Genomic DNA, 19,090 nt, shown 5'->3' on the forward strand with positions numbered 1-19,090 from the left:
TCTCTGAAGGGGGTGGAGCTTGGTTCCTGGGTCTGCGTTGTGATTGGCTGGGAGGATGTAATGATGTAATATTAACCTACATGTTTAGAATGCATAAGGAAGGAAAACTGTTATTCTATTGAACTTTTTGTTGACCCTTTTTTCTATCATTGATATATATTGACATTAAATTATCGTCCAGCCCTAAAGAGCGCATACAGGTTTTGCAAGAAATAGGTGGCGCAGAGGAGGCGGTGATGCCTAACAGAGAGATGATGTAGGAAAGTGGGAGAAACTTTCAATAAGAAAGCTCCAGAAAAAGTTGCAAAATAGTTGGCAACAACACTATTTATCGACAGACACCCGAATCATTTCAGAGAAACCACCTTAGTGAACTGCATGGGATTTACAGTTTTTTACCATGTTTACATGCAAAAACATTCACGATTGGATTAAAATGTATTTGAATTAAATAATCGGATTTGACGTTTATATTGGCACACAATCAATTAATCCGACTATAATGTGCGTGTATATGCACCTGGCTGTATTCAGAATAGAACCACGCAAGCGTTCTCCTAAAAAAAAAAAAAAGAAAAAACACAGAAGAAGAAGTACTTCCGTCTTTGCTGAACAACAACAACAGAGCAAACAAAGCAGTTCTATGCGAGTTTGTTTGTCTTCCAGGCGCCCAGACTGGACTTGCAGGAAGTTCTAATTACAATTGAAACATTACTGAGTAAGCAACTATTTTAAGCTTTTTATTTTTTCTAACAAAAAGGTTTTATCTGGAACCCCGACAGTTTTGCTTGCTGACGTAGTTCCGCCTCTCACCAACGCGGAAATACGTTACATTTACGTCGCGCGCACATGTGCACTCGGGTCAGTTTGCCACATTTGGAATAACTTGAGCCTGACAAGCGTTTATATTAACGTTGATCAGATTATCAGTCGGCATAAACCAGCCCTCTCATTCAGATTACAATTTTTGTATAGAATTTTTTGATTTCAAATTTTTGGATTGAGTTTAATCCGATCACAATATTCCGATTGGCTTCTTTACATGACACTTTATTATTCTAATCGGCCATTTAGTCCGATTACTTTAGTCCATTTAAAACTAGCTATTGAGAATGAAATATTGAGAGAAGCAGCAATGTTTATGATTTTAAATGACACTTTCACACATTTTGTGCCAATGTTTTTTTCCACTGTTGCATCTCTGAAGTATATTTTTCTTATTCAAAACCATGTTAACAAAGAAATTGAAGTGTTGTTTTTTTGGAGGAGTTTTTTTTTAGGAGATGGGGGTTAAAAAGGATTAATGTTATTTCAAGATTTTATAATGCTGAGTCTACTTCCAAGTAATTTGAATTAGGAGCTCCTTCATGAGACGAAGTGAACACGTTAGTCATTGTAAAATGTTTCTAGTTTGTTGAGCATAGAAATCGGAGCATCTCTTTGCTCTCTAGGATGCTGAGTCTGCATTTAGGATTGACAGATCTCAGACCAGCTCTAAAACGCTGTTCACTGACTCTGAGCTTCATATTTTAAAGCTGCGCCACAATGGCAGGCTTAACATTATGTCAGGATTGTTGCAATGAGAGAAAGGCAAATTAATGCGCAGACCGGAAACTTTGGGTAAATACCCCAGTTTTTATGCTGGTCATATCATTTTATTGTATTTATCTGCCACCTTAAATATTGTCTGGCATTAAACCAATCTTTGGTGCAAGAAACATTTGGGACCACTGCCTTATTGGGCCTAAATCCTTTTTTGACTGTTTGACATTTTAGGCTCATTTTAAGGCAGTATTGGCCCTGAGTAAAAATAAAACGTTGTCTATATGAAAGACTGTTCATAACAAATAGCCAATTATAACCTGACTTTGCACCTCTTAGATTCGGATTACTCTACTTGCTGCAGGAGTGCTTTAAGCATTATTCATCCAGGCGGGGTCTTTGTCCATCAGAGGACGACACAGAGACATTAAAGACAAACAACCATGCACACACACATGTCTAAGGGCAATTAACCAATTAACCTCAGAGTTTGTTGGTTTTTGCATTGTTGGAGGAAGCCAGAGTACCTGGTGAGAACCAACAGACTCCATGCAGTAGCAGCTGCACCACTGTGCAGCAGTGAGGTAACTTTTCAAGAACATCTATGAAGCCCTTTTAATTTTACAGAGTAACTGTAAGACCAAAATATTTGATTTAAAGAATGGTAGAGATGTTTAAACGCAACATTTTATTAAACTTGTTGTCTGGATTTCATCAAAACATCTACAAGCCGCTCACTGTTAAAGCTGAGATTCACCTATTTTGGAAATCATGACATTTGATTAAAATCTACCCACCACTCTTATATTTGTAGCCGTCAGTAACCCAGAAAAGAAAAAAACCATGAAGCAAACTCACATCATGCGGCTGTTTACTGAAAGACGTTCCATCCAATCAGAGCCTGTCGGCTTGACGCTCCACAGCCCAGCGGACCGCTAACAACAACAACATGTGCACAAAGAAGGAGCAAGAAATTCACTCTCAGCTCATTTCCTCCTCTCCTGCTGCTCTTTTCTGCTCACACTATTCCTCCTCCACCTCGTCTTCCTGGAGGTTTATCCTCATCATAGCCGTTAAAAAACGTTCTCATATGTACATCAGATGAAGATCTGTGGACAAAAAGGAAAAGAGGGAAACGTTGGTTAGAGAAAGAGCCGCCACGTCTGTTCTTTTGTGAAATATTAATTATAATATTGTTATAATTGTCTGTATTGATTAGATAAAATGTGAACTGTTGATGGTAGGATCATTGATTAGAAAGAAAGCCTGGGCAGTAATCTGAACTGTGCGTCCAACAGTGAATAAAGCAAGTTGTCAGTTTAACTACTGGGTTTGTTTTTGCTAAATAACGATGAAGGAAAACATCATAATTCCCAGATAATGGCCCTGCTGTAGACTATCAGCATCTTTAGTCAAATCGCTGCATGGAAAGTTACAGACGTCTCAACTGCTCTACTTAAGATAATAAAAGTCAAAGCCTCTCAGCTGTCCTTTAATTGTCTTGTCAGTAACGGTTTGTTGGTGTAAAGACTTGATAGGAAGACTCGGAACCAAACAAACCTTCCTAAAAATCCGATAAATAGTGAAAATCAAAAAATATCATCACCAATTATTGCAACATTTTTTCTGTTTATCCCAATTTCTTTATTGTTGACCCGATTTTTAGACTGGAACAGTTGCTGACGAGTTACATTTTTCAGCTGTGAAATAGTTTTCCAGATATGAAAACCGTCTTCCTTGATACAAATTGTAGAAAGGTGGAGAATGAAGCTCAGTCTTACTTTTTTTATTTATTTATTGGCTAGCTAATGTACAGCATACAAAGATCCAGACAGATTTAGAGAACTTTAAAAGAGTATGACAATTTTTTTTACAATTCTGGTTGAGTTATTTGTCCAGTTCCATTTCTCTTAAAAAAAATAAAGTAAAAAACAAAACAACTGGACTTCTTTTCCGTAGATTCGCTTTCTCTCATTCAATTCAAAAAGTCTGGAGTAATGATGAGTACCAAGCTTTATACTACTGCCCAATAATGCCTTGTAATGGCTTAGATAACATGCAAATTCAACCGAAACAGGTCCTATAATCTACAAGTTTTCTAAGTAATTTCTCATACTCACGCACTACTCCAAGGGTGTCTTTCCCAAATTGGCGTGCAATATGTTGGTGAAGATTCTCAGTCATCCAGGTCATGGTCATTCCAAAAAAAAAAGTAAAAAAACTAATAATTTAATAATTTACTTTCACCCAAATGGCCGTTGTGTTTTTAGGATGTGAATGGGCGTCAAACCAAAAAGGTTTTTCAGAAAAGCTAGCTAGTTTTAAGCTCGTGCTAATTAGCAAGTAGCAAACTACAGAGGAAGATGTTCACAGGGAAGGATTAATGGATCTAAATGTCAGATAGCAGGTTAAGAAACGCAGAAGTCTGGATATTTTTTAAGCCAAATAGACGGGCAGGGTGACAATACCAAAACGAGTCCAGAGAATCTTGACAACGTTTGTTCTTCTAGAGATCTAGACAATTATTGACGTAGAACAACAGATACAATCCCAACGAGATCTACCTGGTAGCGGAGACAGAAAAATAGGACAGAAAGATTTGGTACGAATCCAGAAACTCAGATTAAGGCCTTGTACACACACAGCCAGGTATTTATAAAAACGAGTCAGTCATCCAGGTCATGGTCTTTCCAAAAAAATAAAAAACAAAGCAACTGGACTTGTTTTTTGTAGTTGAAGACGTTTCGCTTCCTCTCCAGGAAGCTTTCTCAATTCAAAAAGTCTGGAGTAATGTGAAGTACCAAGCTTTATATTACTGCCCAAACAAAGGCCTTGCAATGGCTTAGATAACATGCAAATTCAACCGAAACAGGTCGTGGGCGGTCGTTTAAGCCATTAAGCCAGCAGATTGGACCGAAACTGGTCCAGTTAGAGAGGAGTGGACCAGTTTCGGTAGTATAAAGCTTGGCACTCCGCTGTATTTTCATAAAACAGTTCTCCAGCATCTCAGCAAAGATGAGCTTCCCTGCAGACATCCCTAAGTCACCATCTGAGCCGGCCTCACAAAGACGTGACGTTTAAGCTGCAAAGCTGAAACTGCAGAAGATGTGGAGAGGATCTTTATGGATGTGAAGCTTTACGCGTCAGACGAGGGTCGGACATCAGCGCCTTTCGTTGCTTCAGCCTAATGAGCCATAAAGCCGGTTAACCGCTTATATGCTGAGTGTTACTACAGCGTTGCTCCCTGGCTTGGTGGCTCAGAGGTTTAACGGTGACGGGTTGATTTCCACCGGGCCTTGGTCACCTTCAGGACGCCTTCCAGTAAACTTCACTCCTAGCTGTTCTACTGTGGATAATTTTTGGTTATTTTGGGGTTTTATTTTCTACATAGCTCTTAAAATTGTTCTGAATTGTGCTGTTGTGCACTTTTTAGTTTTTATCTCTTTTTATCCTGTTATTTTCATATACATTTTTATATTTGATCTATTTTGTCTCAGTATTTCTTTATTTGTAAATTAGCCTGTGAAGCACTTTGTGCACCATATGGACTGTTGAAAAGTGCTTAATAAATAAACTTTGATTAGAACACCGCCTACTGTAGGTCCCACGTAGGAGACAGTCAAGTCGTCGGTTTAGTGAACTTTACACCAACATGGAAACAAAACTACTGAAGAGAAAACACGTTTTGATTAGACCAAAGGAAGCTGGACATCTACGCTCTGTTTCCAGCGTATTTATGATGTCAAATCTCACCAAACTGAACCGGTGGTTTTCATTATTTAATGCGTATTTTAAGTAGCTTTGACGGTTTTCACTGAGAATCCCTGAAAATGGCTGTTTAACAACAAACATGTTCAGTAGAAATTACTTTCTTGTTGCTCCCATTTAGATGTTTTCTTGGGATTTTTTTTGATAAGAAAAAAAAATCTTTAACTGCAGCTTTAGAAAAATAATTGGACTCTCCTTTTTTTCTTTACAGTTGGTGTAAAATGTTGCTGCTTGTCTTTTACAACAAATGTGAAACAACATCAGCGTTGGCTTCCTGCTGGTCACTAAATAGATATTTGTTGATTGTAGGTTTTGGAATGAGAAAAATTGTAAAAGAAAATCAGTTTTTAAATACACAAGGCTTTTCCACAACAGTGTAAAACAGGTTTGATTCACACTTTTCTATCCAAGGCCTGTGAGCCAAAGCTATTTCACCCAAAGTAAACATCTACATGTTTTATATTCTGGTAAATCAGTCTGTGAGTTGATCATGTTTTAATTTGCAGTCAGTGATGATTTTCTTTGCTGATTCAGGATGTTCTAGCTGTGATCCTTTCCACTGTGCTGATCTGAGAGCAGCACAGCTTTTAACTTTGTGTACTTTTTACTGATTGCTGAGAAAAGCAGTTTTTCATGTATTTTAATCACAAACGAGGAGCTTCAGGGATAGAAACATGAAGAGGCGAGTTGTGCCTACATCTAGAGGTCTCTGGGCGAGAGGCGGGGTCCAGAAATATTCAACCTCTTTTTTTGTTACAGAAAAGCCTTTATTGATGACCGTTCTCATCTCTGCAGAGTTTTACACGTTTCCTCTGGTGTAGCGTTGAGGTTAAAAGGCTTCTTTTCCATTTGTGTAATTTTAATCCCTCCACATGTTCTCCATCAGATTGTAGTCGGGACTCTGAAACATAAATATCTTCGTGTGTTTTGGGTCCTGCTGACATGAGACCTGGTTCCTCTGCAGACCGCTGGATGTTGTCTTCTTTCTTCATGAAGTCGTTTACTTTAATTATGTCTCATTGTCTGAAAACCCAGCAGATTCTCAGTTAATTATTAGATTTATGGTTCCTCATGACATTAAACTGTTTAAAATGGTGGAAAACCTTGAATTTTCCTACAAAATTTCATCATTTTCTTTGGGAGTGAATCATTTCAGACGTGCTCTTTTGCTTTAAATTAGTCAAACAAATCAATTACTCTATTTGTATTTAAATCTACGGCACATTGAGTATCAGATTTGAATGAAAACTTTATTGTCATTGTCACAAGAACAATAAAATTTAAAAACACACACATTATACACACATTAGTCAAGTTAATGAATAATTTAGTGTTTAACGGTATAAAAGCTCAATCTCTAAGATGTTTTTAATCTATTTGACTTATCTTAAAATTTTATTAGATTAAAAAAAATGCATTTTATATTGAAACATTCATAGAAACATTGTTTTTATAGCATAGTTAAGATCCAAAACGTTCTTTTTGACAAATACTTATTTTCGGCCGTTACTGTTGCAGTTACAAACAATACTTTGATTATTAATTTAAGTTATAATTCAACCTTTGGGGGTCTGAGGTAGAAACCTCGTCCTGTTTTGTCCTTGAGGAACAACAATGTGGATCTTCTCCCTGTTCTCTGTGCAGCTGTGAATCATTTTTTCTACAGAGTTCCTCGTAAACTTTGATCCGATCTTGAAGGAAGGAGTCGGTTTGCGTTGGCGTCACACCCTTCAGGAGGAGAACTCGCGTCCAGAAAGAAAGAAATCCCAGACGCTGCAGTGTTGCAAACTCCATCTGCATAATTCTCCCATTCTGATGATGCATTTCATGCACAGCCCAAAACATATTGACTCGCATTTTTTCCATATACAACGTTTGTAGGAAAATGAATTAAGTGAGGGCGAGCGGCGCCAAACGCGGCCGTCGATAGTGCCGTCGGGCAACTTACAAATGGTGTAATTATCTCCTCATAAGGTTATTAGAGGATCAATGAGGCCTGGTGGCCTGATGGCAGAGGTGAACGGATGAAGGATGGAAAATGGTTATGAAGCCATGAGTGAAGCGATACGGCGCAGACAGCAGTAGGGAGGAGGCTTCTCTACAACCTTCTCCATGTTCTCCACCGTGTGTCAACCGTTTTCACCTCCGTCTGCAGAAAATGTAGATGTAAGAAATCAAAGAGGATAATAAACCAACTGTTGTAAAAGGATGAACATGCATAACATCGGCGCTCCCTGTGGTATGAAACTAGTCCCCGGCTTTTCTGTCCGGCTCCCACACCGTTCCCAAGCCAGAAGAAAAGATCGGTGAAGATTCATCCAGGTCATGATCGATTCATAAAAGGTGAAAAAATAAAACTGGACTTCTGTTGTGAAGCTGAAGATGTTTAGCTTCACATCCAGGAAGTTCTCTCAGACATTTTGAATTGAGAAAGCTTCCTGGATGGGAAGCTAAACGTCTTCAACAGAAGTCCAGCTGTTTTATTTTTTAACCTTTTTTGGATAGAAGCAGACACAGTTCCTCCAGCTTCCACTTCCTGGTCAGAAGCTTTTAATCTCCTCGGCTGATTTCAGCTCTAAAGGAGAAGCTGCTCTGTGTCGCTGCTGGACGGTGGAGCTCTTCTCCTTGGCTCTGAAGCTTTCTGTCATGATCTATATTCATGATGGTGGCAGAGCATTGGAAGGAAGGTGGACGGGTAAATCATGTCAGGTTCACCATGACAGGCTGGTGCAGCACCTTCGTTGCTGCAGACTGAACCCTGACTAGGGCTGTGCGATTTTTGCCAAAAATTCAAAATTGCGATTTATTTCAACCGTAACTGGGATTTGATTTTGACTTTTCTTTATCTGCATTAACCACAAGCAACAAAAATCTCCATACAGATACAGATGTTTGTGAACGAGGACTGTTTAACATAAGAAATTAAGCTGTTGTTTATTAATCAGAATATGTTTATGCAAGAGAATAGCTAAAGTGCAACCAGCAAACAAACATATCTATGAATTAGACTTAATGCTATTGTGAGATTCCTGAAAGCTTCTGGTAAAAAAATCTGATTATATAAACTCTAAAACAAGTAATAAAATGAGATTATCTCACTGCTGAAACTCTCTTCCATGTGGAGCAAACCAACTTTAAACACGTTAACGACGCCTAAAGGACGCGTCTGATCCTTTCATTGCTGCGTAGCCAAAAACTGCAGACCTCTGCGATTTGGAAATTGCCTTTTTAAAAAAAAAGTGATTATATTGCAAATGTGATTAACTGTCCAGCCCTAACCCTGACCTCGCCGTCCTCCCATGTTTCTGCATCATTCATCAAGTAAACCGAGACAGCTGAAGTTCTCTGCTGGAGGCAGAGAAGCAGCCAAAGTCTGATCAACGTTTGAGAAAAAAGAACCAAGACTTCATCTGTGCTTTGAGATTCAACAGATCTAATAATTCCCTGTTTATCAGTTAACAGCAGCAGGGATGAATCTTCAAAACCGCAGAGCGTCAACTGACCCCAGGTTGTCCGATTTAAATCACTTCAGAACAATTTGTCCAGGCATCCCAAAAATAATCCACAATGAGCCGTTTGAGGCTTCACAGCCAATGTCTGGTTACGTTTAGGGAAGTAAAAAAAAAAAACCAACGGTGGTCAACGTTTGGGATCGTTGTCATCATCAAACTAATGATGATAGGAAACAAAAGCCTCTCTCTGGTGTCAAAGAACAAGCGTTTGGGTCGCAGCCAGTCCACATGCCAAGTTTTCACAAACAAACCAGTTTTACAGAATCAAAACCAAAACCATCCACGGTAATTTAAAGCAAAAACAGACCTCTTAATGTCAATTCAAACATGATGAAGGGTTATGGAGTCCAGATCTGTCAGCCGGTCGGACCACAGAACACAAAGCAGCCGACTTTTGGGTCGAGTGAGGACAGCTGGCATCAGCCGCTTCACCCCAAATCTAATTTACACGCTTTTCTAAAACGCCTTCTTTCCCTTTCTGTCCTACTTGACTGTTTGATTCACCAGCAACACTTTCCTCCTCACTCTTTGCTCCTTATCTGCCAACATTTATTTATCTTGCCAGAATTTATGTTGAGATTTCTCGCTGCAAAGAAAAACAGAACCGGAAAAATACAATTAGGTGGAGCGCATAAAACCTTAAGAGGGCAGAAAGGATGAACGCACAAAGCAGCCGTAATAAAGTTCAGGCTGAGTTCAGCTTAGTAACGCACACTGATTACATCTGGACGTTTCGGCTACATTTCTCTGAGAATGAAATGTCAAAGTCTAAATAAATCAAATGTGGGCATTTTGTAAAGAATTAGTTAGCATATTAAATTAGTAAGAGAATCCAGAAACCCTTCAGTCTGAATCAGCAGAAAAGTTGAAGGCCAAAACCGCTACAATCTAAAAATATGGGGGAAAAAACAAAACATTTATTATAAAATCTCACGGAACACTTTTAAAGCAGGTTTCTCCAGAGCATTGATTCCCAGAACATTTTCTGAGAACGTATCAAGCCGGGTCTTCCAGCTGAACGGGACAAACTGAGAGCTTTGAGCAGTCTGGATGTTTTTAACGAGGCTTTAAAACAACAAAGCCTCATTTAAACAGCTGGGAATTCCTTTCATTTCACCAGTTTAATCCAATATTATTTAATTTCTCTTAATCCCTTTATTTTTTCCCATGGATCTTCGATTGAACATGTTTTCATGAATCTGTTGGTTGTGTTAAGTTGGATTTTGTTTTTCTGAACTTTATCCCAGGTCGTTTTTGTCTGACAGGTCTTACTGAAATATTAAAAATAAATACCTTCACTATGCATGAAAATCCTGCTGCAGCATAAAGTAAAATCAGACAGAACGTTGCAGCTCTATTACGATCATTAGGGGCGCATTAAAAACAAAGTGCAGCCTCATGGGAACGGGAGGAAAGGGAAGAATGGTTTTAGCTGAAGTTCTGCACAGGTTAGCGCCTCACCTTTGTACTCTCTGATTACCTGATGAAGGTTACTGATGGTGGCTGAAACTGACTGGGGTTGCAGAAAGCTCCCATGTGGAATAAATTCAGATCGTAAACATGGAGGAAGCACGCTTTGCAGAGATAGCCCTGGTGCATGTAGCATGGCGCACGTTTGGTGGCGTCTTCTGTTGCGTAGCTGCATCCTGAGGTGGTCCAGGAGAGCCGTGGTGGAGGTGGAGCCATCATGGGAGCACTGAGCTTCAGGGCTGAGGAAAGAAACAGTGTGAAGCTCGGTTAAATGTTCTGCTGTTGCTGCTTATTGTGTGTCTGAAAACAGCAGAGCTGCACAAATCACTGGTACACTTTCAGCGGAGCGTTAATTGGCCACGTTTTGTGGGTTCTAACAAGGATTTTGATTCCTGTTTTCATCGCCTGCAGCGTAAATCACGTCTAAAATAACAGCCCACGGTATATAAAGCCATCAGCTTTTATTTAGTTAAGAACATATTTTTAATCTTTTGTTTTAAAAAAAGTATCCCCAGGAGCTTTACAGACCGGCTGTTTTCTCCGTCTTCACGTCTTTCTGTCTGAAACGGCTGAACATGCCGTCTTCTTCCACGTCTCTAGCCCTCCGTTTATTTCTCTAGCTGCCATAAATACACCAACTATTCATCACGTGTAATGCTTGTACGCAGAGACGTCGATGTTAAAGTGTTTATTTACTTAAAAGTTTATTGTCAGGAGTGAAGGCGGTGGCAGACGGGTAACGGTTGTACCGGCTGATGAATGCAGATGGCAGGAGTGGACCAGGTGAGGGCAAGATAGTTTATCTGTGAAACATGGGAAAATGGAAACTAAAAGCAAATATTATAGAGATGTTATGACAGAAGAAAACTTTCTTAAAGAAAGCTGTGGGGAGAACATCAAGGCAGCAGGAGGAGGAACTTAGCTGCTGAATGATCTCCTCTAAGCTTTTGTAGTTTATTTGGCTGAATTGGGACATTTTGTCAGGATAAGTTCTAGTTGGATACAGCTTTGGTTCTAGAGTTGATATAGATGTACAAACTGATCCTCTGATCTTTAGCATTTTCTCTGTAAAGAAGTTAGCAAATTCATTGCAGGCCCTGGTGGAGTGGAGTTCAGAAGCCACGGACACAGGAGGATTTGTTAACCTAAGACACGAGCGTTATTAATGTTTTTCTTAATGATCTCAGAGAAGAAAGATTCTCTTGCATTTTTCAGTTGTAAGTTATATCTGTAAGGTCTCCCTTTATAGATGTCATAGTGAACCTGCAGTCTTTTCTTTCTCCACATTTTCGACACTCTCTTTTTTCACTTCTAACTGCTGAAGCATTTCTCCAAGAAGATTTTTTTTATTCCTGGAAACAACCTTCACTTTAACTGGAGCAATGCAGTCAATGATGTCTGAGACTTTAGAATGAAAGTTATCTGCTAGTTCATCTACTGAGTTGCAGCCCAAGGTTGAAGTATCAGAGTAAGCTTGAATAAAAGTTTCCGTGGCATTGTCCTTAAAGGTGTGTTTTCTTACGATGTCCCTTTGGCTAAATGAGTCACTGGAAATGATACATTCAAAAGTAACATAAAAGTAATCAGACAGATAAACGTTTAGACCCTTAGTGATGATCAGCAGGCGGTGCAACGCAGCCACTGATGAGACGCTCTGGTGCTGACGGTGAGAGGCAGGTGTATCTAGGAGGAATGGACAGACCATAATCACAGGTGGAGCTGATTCTGGAGAGTAGTGACTGGGAGGCGTCTGAGAGGAGATTGGAGCTTGAAACGGGGAAGAAGGCCCAAATCATGACATCACGATTGTTTACAAAACAGCGGGCGGCCATTTTGGAAGTGTGACGTCAACCGTTTCTTCTCATTTTACGGCTTTTCCACTGGTTGAGTTGAGTACTGCCCCTCTGTGTTTTTGGAGGATACTGCATGTCAGGTCTAAACATCTCCTGAGCTTCTATGACCAGAGGCGTTATGGCGGCCATCCCTCTGAACACTGTTTTATATCTTCTGCTATCAAATCAAGTGCCGTGTTTTATAAAAAGGTTTTAGTATTATTATTTAGCATCCTGTAGACGGAGAGCTAGTTGTTGACAGTATGTCAGGTTATTTTGTCCAACATAACGTCTTCCTGTTTCATCTGTTCTTACAGTAAACATCCCAGCTACAGTAGTGGAGGCCATGACCAGACAGGAGTCCCTGCAGTCCTTCAGTAAAAACAGCAAACCTTCGTCATCTTCCTCCCCGCCCGCCACTCTGCTGCGGTCCATGGTCTTCCCCCACGCCCCCTGCTCCCGGAGCTTCTCGCTGCTGGACAAGGTCGGGGTCGGAGTTCAGTCCGACTCCAGTTTCGGCCAACTGGGGTCGAAGAACCAGCGGGTTCTGGCGAGCCCGACCTCAACCAGCCAGCTGAGCAGCGAGTTCAGCGACTGGCATCTGTGGAAGTGTGGCCAGTGTTTCAAGACCTTCACCCAGAGGATCCTGCTGCAGATGCACGTCTGTCCCCAGAATCCTGACAGGTGAGAAAGTCTGTGTTTAAAAGGTTTACTATTCACTGCTGGGTCCAGTCTCTGGTTTCCGAGTTGCTTATTCAATTAAATTTTATTTATATAGCTCCAATTCACAGCACATCATCTCAAGCCTCTTTCCAAAGTCATATTCCATCAGATCCTCCAGGTTGGTCAGAAAGTTTCCTCTCTAAGGAAACCCAGCAGGTTGCATCAAGTCTCTCCAAGCAGCATTCACTCCTCCTGAAAGAGCGTAGAGCCACAGTGGACAGTCGTCTGCATTGTTGATGGCTTTGCAGCAATCCCTCATACTGAGCATGCATGAAGCGACAGTGGAGAGGAAAACTCCCCTTTAACAGGGAGGAGAACCTCCAGCAGAACCAGAACCAGGCTCAGTGTGAACGCTCATCTGCCTCGACCCACTGGGGCTTAGAGAAGACAGAGCAGAGACACAGAAAGCACAGAAGCTCACATTGACCCAGGAGTACTTTCTATGTTAGATGGTAATAGTGGATGATCTGCCTCCCCTGATGATGTCACAGCTAACAGAACACGAGGTCTGGATCAGGACCGAAAGAATCAGATCCTGGATACAAGCGTCTGAAATAAGATAAAAAGCAGGAGATGATGGACAAGAGATCAGAAAAGCTTGTGTTCTGTTCTTGTGCTAAGATGCTAAATCAGCATAATTCTCCTTTTTCCTGCTCCTTCGGCAGTAAAACCTGTTGGGTGTCTTTTATTTCCTGGTGTATTCTGTGCCTTAGAAACATTAAAGATGCGACCTGAGCTGACGGTTCAGTTTATCAGAGGAAGCTGAACACTTTGTCGTAATTTATGACTCTCGTTTCCTCATCATCACAACGTTTATGTGTCACCGGGTGGAAGTCTGTGGACTCGAGTGGAGAAAACGTAAAAGTGTTTGAGTTTGTATAACATCTGCCAAGTTAATTATGTGCAGCATGGATGGAGGAAGATGAGATCTATATGTGTGTTGGCGTTAGAGGATGTATTGGAAATTTTTTGCTTAGCTTTATGTTTTTTGTGGGGAGAGTCAGAGCGGCGTATAAATCACGGCGGCGCGTCAGTGAGAAATACCTCGCCTTACGGTGACGGGCCAGGAAAACAGATGCCACTTATTCAATAAACTAATACTCATAGGGAAGAAAAATGTGGGCTGGATATGGAGGGGGGAGGAGGGGTCGATGTGGGGCTGCCTGTCAATAGGAAGGTTTTATGGGATAGAGGAGCAGATAAAATTCAGCTGAACAAGCCAAACAGAACCGAGTCCTGCAGCTCCAAGGCTGCATTATCCCTCATATTCCTGCAGCCTGAAGGCCCACCAGCACCTCCATCCCTGAATGGACCTGCATAAAAACCCGACGTTCGGCTCTGATGGAGTCAGTCGGTACTGAAACGCTCCAACAGGGTTTATAAAAGAGTTAAGAGAGAAAAATCAACCGTAAACAGAGGAGGAGGACTCTCATAGACTTAAAACACAGCTATAGGGTTGATTCCTTCCAATCATCACCTCCATATGGGTGATCAAAACATCGCTCCTGTAAGCCAGGCCAATAACGACACTAACGACTCCCCATTACTAAGGGGGGGACCAGTTTCTGTTTAATTTACATGTTATCTAAGCCTTAACAAGGCCTTTGTTGGGCCATAATATAAAGCTTGGAGCTCCTCACTACTCCAGACATTTGAATTGAGAAATCTTTCTGGTTGGGAAGCGAAACTTCTTCAAACTTCGGGAAAAAAAAAGTCCAGTTGTTTTGTTTTTTTTATTAGGCCAAGATGTGGTCATCAAGAATAGACTCTCCTAAACTTTTCAGACTGGGACCCCCTAAATAACAGCGCCAGAGACCGGTGACCCCCTTTTGCAGTGTGTGTACGGTGGTGGGGGCGGGGGAATTGTGAGAATAATGTCATAATATTACAAAATAACGTAAAATTACAAAAAGGAAGTCATATTTTTATAGGAACTCGTACAAAAAAGTGAAGGAAATGCAAAATCTGTTTAGCACATCACCGTCAAACACTCTCGTAAACCCCCAAGAGGTCCCGACTCCCTCTTGGGGATCCCCTAATCTAGAATGTTCTGGAGGTTCTCTAGATGTTTAAGTTATCGAGGACCTCTCAGATTTCTGTAGGCTGGTTGCTGAAGGTCAGTTTAGTTTTGATAAACCAGAGATGTGGCGGGAAATGGGCCGGTGACCCAGATCAGTTCCCTTTCAGACTGGTGACGAGCCGGTCGCTAACCCAAAAATCCAACTTTTCTCCGATCAGTGAACTCACCTTCTAACACTCTTCATTATAGAAGGTGTTGCTGAGTTGAGACCACTGAACTATATTATACACTGGAGTGCTAATCGCCCGCTGTTAGAACGAGTCGCTTTGAAGCCACCAGCCGCCATATTGGTACTCCCTATTTCCCCCCAGTACCTAGGGAATATGTGCGCTACAGCATCGAATAATGAAGATTTTCTCATGTTCTGGGGGGGCTTAAAACTTTTAAAATGTCAAATGCCATATACTTTTATGTTATATTCTAAAACTATCAAGTACTGAGAAAGTCAAGTGCTGAAATATTTTGCATTTTATTCATTTAAATATATATGTATAACATTTATATATATATAAATAACAATATACAAAAACATATATTTACATATATGTATAAATATATATATATATACATATACACATAAGCATATATATATATATATATATATATATATATATATATATATATATATATATATATATATATATTTAATATGAATAACATGTAAAATATTTCAGCTCCTACTTTCCTAATAGTTGATAGTGTTAGTACATCCACTGACTGTAGAATTACCTGTGAAACATTTTCACACAACCAGAAAACTGCTTGTTGTTGCAAGCAAATCCTATGGGATTCTGTGAGAGTAGGGAGTAGCAAGATGGCGGCCAGTGACTTCAGTTTTTCGGCAAAATCAGCACTCCAGTGTATAGTATAGCTCAGTGGTTGAGACCAAAAACTATTTAAGAAAACGGATTTCCTACAACGTGTCAAAACTTAACTGCTGTTGATTTACGCTGCAGGAGAGCGGGACTTTGAGCGGATAACAGGAAGGCTGGTGGTGCTAACTGCTAGCATAAAAGGCTACGGTCAATACAGTAATTCCAGCTGTTGGTGTCTGAGCCGCAGAATAACGATTGCTCGCAGCACAAAGGGAAACGACTCTTTGAATGGTGTTATTCTATTTTATTATAGTTCTAAGGAGGAATCCAAACTGGACCTCAGATAGACCAAAGCCTTCTGATTGGTTTATCTCTAAATTAGACAAAAGAGTCGGAATCAGATGAAAATAACTCGTCATATTTAAATTTCTGCTCAGAGACTTAATTATCTTTATATTCCGCCCTCAGGGCCGTTTTGTCTCCCTCTCTCCGCTGCCTCTTGTCCTTCATACATATTTATCGATGTTTACTTGATCAGCGGCTGAAGATGGATGGGTCTTTATGTCAGTAAGAGAAAAAAAAAAAAAACTCCCCGGCTCCATCTCTTTCAGGTTTGTTGTGTTTTTTTTTCTGCTGACTGTTTCTTTTTCCAAACTTTTTCTCCGTTGCCGTTTCCCCCGGTGTCATTTGGCCAGAATCCATCACGAGAGGAGCCGTTTGTTTGTGTCAGCGAGGCCTTGGAAGTGCGTTTTGATTGGCTTTTAAACTGGTGTCGGGGTGCCGGACACTGTTTGAGCTCCGCGATGATGATGAGTGATGAACCGGGGAAGAGAAATGAGAACGTGGGTTAGCTGCGGCTGGGCTTCACATGTTACAGAAACAATGCAGCGTGAAACCACAGCGGTGAACTGAATTAATTCCCACAGCTGCTGTGATGGATGTGTTTACTGTGCTGCTGTTTAAAACAGCCATTAGAGCTTTTTTTTTTTTTGGGGCAAACGGGTTATTATTACAAAGCGCTTTGATCGGCCGTCCGCTCGTCTCGTTGTGCTGCCTGCTGGTGTTTATGGATCAGGCCTGTATGTGTATGAATATAATCACATTAGTATGTCTGAGGACAGAAAGTTTACCGTCGCTTTACACGGATTAACTGTCTCTTCTGTCATTGCGTTGTGTCGTCCAACGAGGTGTTTTTATGTGCTTTTACCTCAACAAATACAGATTAAAAAATGTTATTGTGTTCTATTTTTATGCGCCGTTGTTCCAGTAACAACCTCAGGGATCGGCTTCGGTCTGGAAAACAGAAAATGGAGAGTGGAAAAATGAGCTGAAGTTTCCCAGCTTTTTTTCCACTTCTGTGATCTAAAAGATTTTTTAACAATCATAATTTCCAAGCAGTTAAAAGTTCTGCTTGTGTTGATTTATGCACTGCTGTAAAAAAATTAAAGAAACACTTTGAAAACCCATCAGACCTCAGCTGGAAAACAAATGGTGCCGGTTAGCATATCGATAAAATAGAAATCATGTTGACCGATATCGATAATTATCAATAAATTCAAAACATTTATTTTAAGCGCAGACCTTTTTATGCTGTTGCTTAGCAACCTATTTTTAGATACAGACACAAACACTGAATTCAAACTCAACCCTTTATTCAACCAACTTTTTACCAAAACTACAAGTTTTTATAAAATAAAAAAGAACACCTGCTCTCTGAACTCTAAAGGGGGCGGAGCTTGGTTCCTGGGTCTGCGTTGTGATTGGCTGGGAGGATGTAACGATGTAATATTAACCTACATGGTTAGAATGCAATAGGAAGGGAAACTGTTATTCTATTGAACTTTTTATTGGTGCCGGATATGAACAATCAACTCGCCGAGGGCTTCGTCCGAGTCACAGTAAAGTGAAGCTAAATTAAAAAACTGATGCTGCAGGAAGGTCCGGTCAGCGATTTATTAAATCCATTTCTATTCATTTTTATTTTATTCATTCTGTGCTTTAGGATGAAACATTTTGTGTAAAAAAAAAAAAAAAAAAAAAAAAAAAGAAAGAAAGAAAATAATTTAGATTCAAAGAATCAAAACTATAGAATCAGAGTTAAATAAAGTGGATAAGACTCTTTTTGCATTTGGGCCTTCTTGGATCAGAACTTTAGACCTGTGTGTAAATCTGGCTCTGCTGTTTCAGCCCAACTAACCCCATTTTAAACCTTTACAAACAGAATAAAGGAGTAAAAATGTGGTTTATAGAGTCTATATTTACAGTTGTTTTTAGCATTGCTGAATCAGAAATGTTTGGCACGGCGGTAGACAACATAACTAGGACTGCAACTAACAATTGTTTTACTAATTTGTCAATCTGTTGACTGTTTTTCCCTTATTGATTAAAATCTTGGAGCAAACGATGCTTAATAGATTTCTTTTTGTCACCGAATGTGAACCAGTTGAAGCTAAAACTGCCCCTTGAGGAGTAGAGAAATCTTTCTGTGCAGTTAATGTTTTAGAGTCTTTACCCTCCAGTTAACGATTATTTGATGAGTAAATGAGTTGACGATTGTTTCAATAATCAGTCAATCCGAATATTTGCTTATTTGCCCTAATATGAAATCTATCATCAGGTCACTGCTACAGGTTACTACTATTTCTGCTCTGTGAGACTTTACTCTGTTAAAAATCACAAAAAAGGGATTTGATATGTATTTTTGAGCATCGGGACAAAAAAAATGGAGACGCTGAACCTGAACTGAGTTATTTTACACCATAAAAAACTCGATTATTTTAGGGGCCTTTATTTTTAGGTGGGAAAAAGTTGTAATTTAGTTTTTTTTTTTCACAAATATTAAAATGTGCCCTGACAGATCGAACTTTCTGTTGAGGAAATCGGAGTCTAGATAATACATTATTTTTTTGCTCTTTTTATTCCTGGGTTGTGATTTGAGGAGAGAAACTCCTTCACAAAATCAAACTGAACCTTTTCTGGGTTCAGACGAGCACCTTTTATAAAACCATTACTTCTTCTGCATCTGTGGGGTATTATGGGTAAGCAGGCGGCATAAATATTTAGTAAAAATCCAGCCATAAATGATTTATTGACTTAAAACGTTAACGTTGCTGCCCCTTTCTGGTTTCTGTGTTGAGCTGAGAAAAGTCTCAGAACAAAAATAAGTCGGTGTTTGCGTGTCTGGCTCTTTCTCCGTGTTATTAAACAGTTGATGTTGAGCAGATTTATCACCTTGCAGTGAAGACGTATTAGGATTTAACCCAAACACAGATGTGTGCCGCCCTGCTGGACGCAGACGTCCACTGCTGCTTTAAAAGTTGCCGGATTTAAACACGTTTAATGCGGCCG

At 40.0% G+C, this 19,090-nt stretch overlaps 1 protein-coding gene across 3 annotated transcripts in view; it reads left to right on the forward strand.

Moving 5' to 3' along the window:
* prdm6 (PR domain containing 6) overlaps positions 1 to 19,090 on the forward strand; it is a 100,628-nt gene that overhangs the window by 64,029 nt on the left and 17,509 nt on the right. For all 3 annotated transcript variants that reach the window (XM_036144287.1, XM_036144286.1, XM_036144285.1), the window contains exon 7: positions 12,442 to 12,808. In XM_036144287.1, the coding sequence (XP_036000180.1) occupies positions 12,442 to 12,808 (367 nt within the window). The remainder of the gene's footprint in view (positions 1 to 12,441; positions 12,809 to 19,090) is intronic.

Source organism: Fundulus heteroclitus, chromosome 12, assembly GCF_011125445.2.
Source record: "Fundulus heteroclitus isolate FHET01 chromosome 12, MU-UCD_Fhet_4.1, whole genome shotgun sequence".
NCBI lineage: Eukaryota > Metazoa > Chordata > Actinopteri > Cyprinodontiformes > Fundulidae > Fundulus > Fundulus heteroclitus.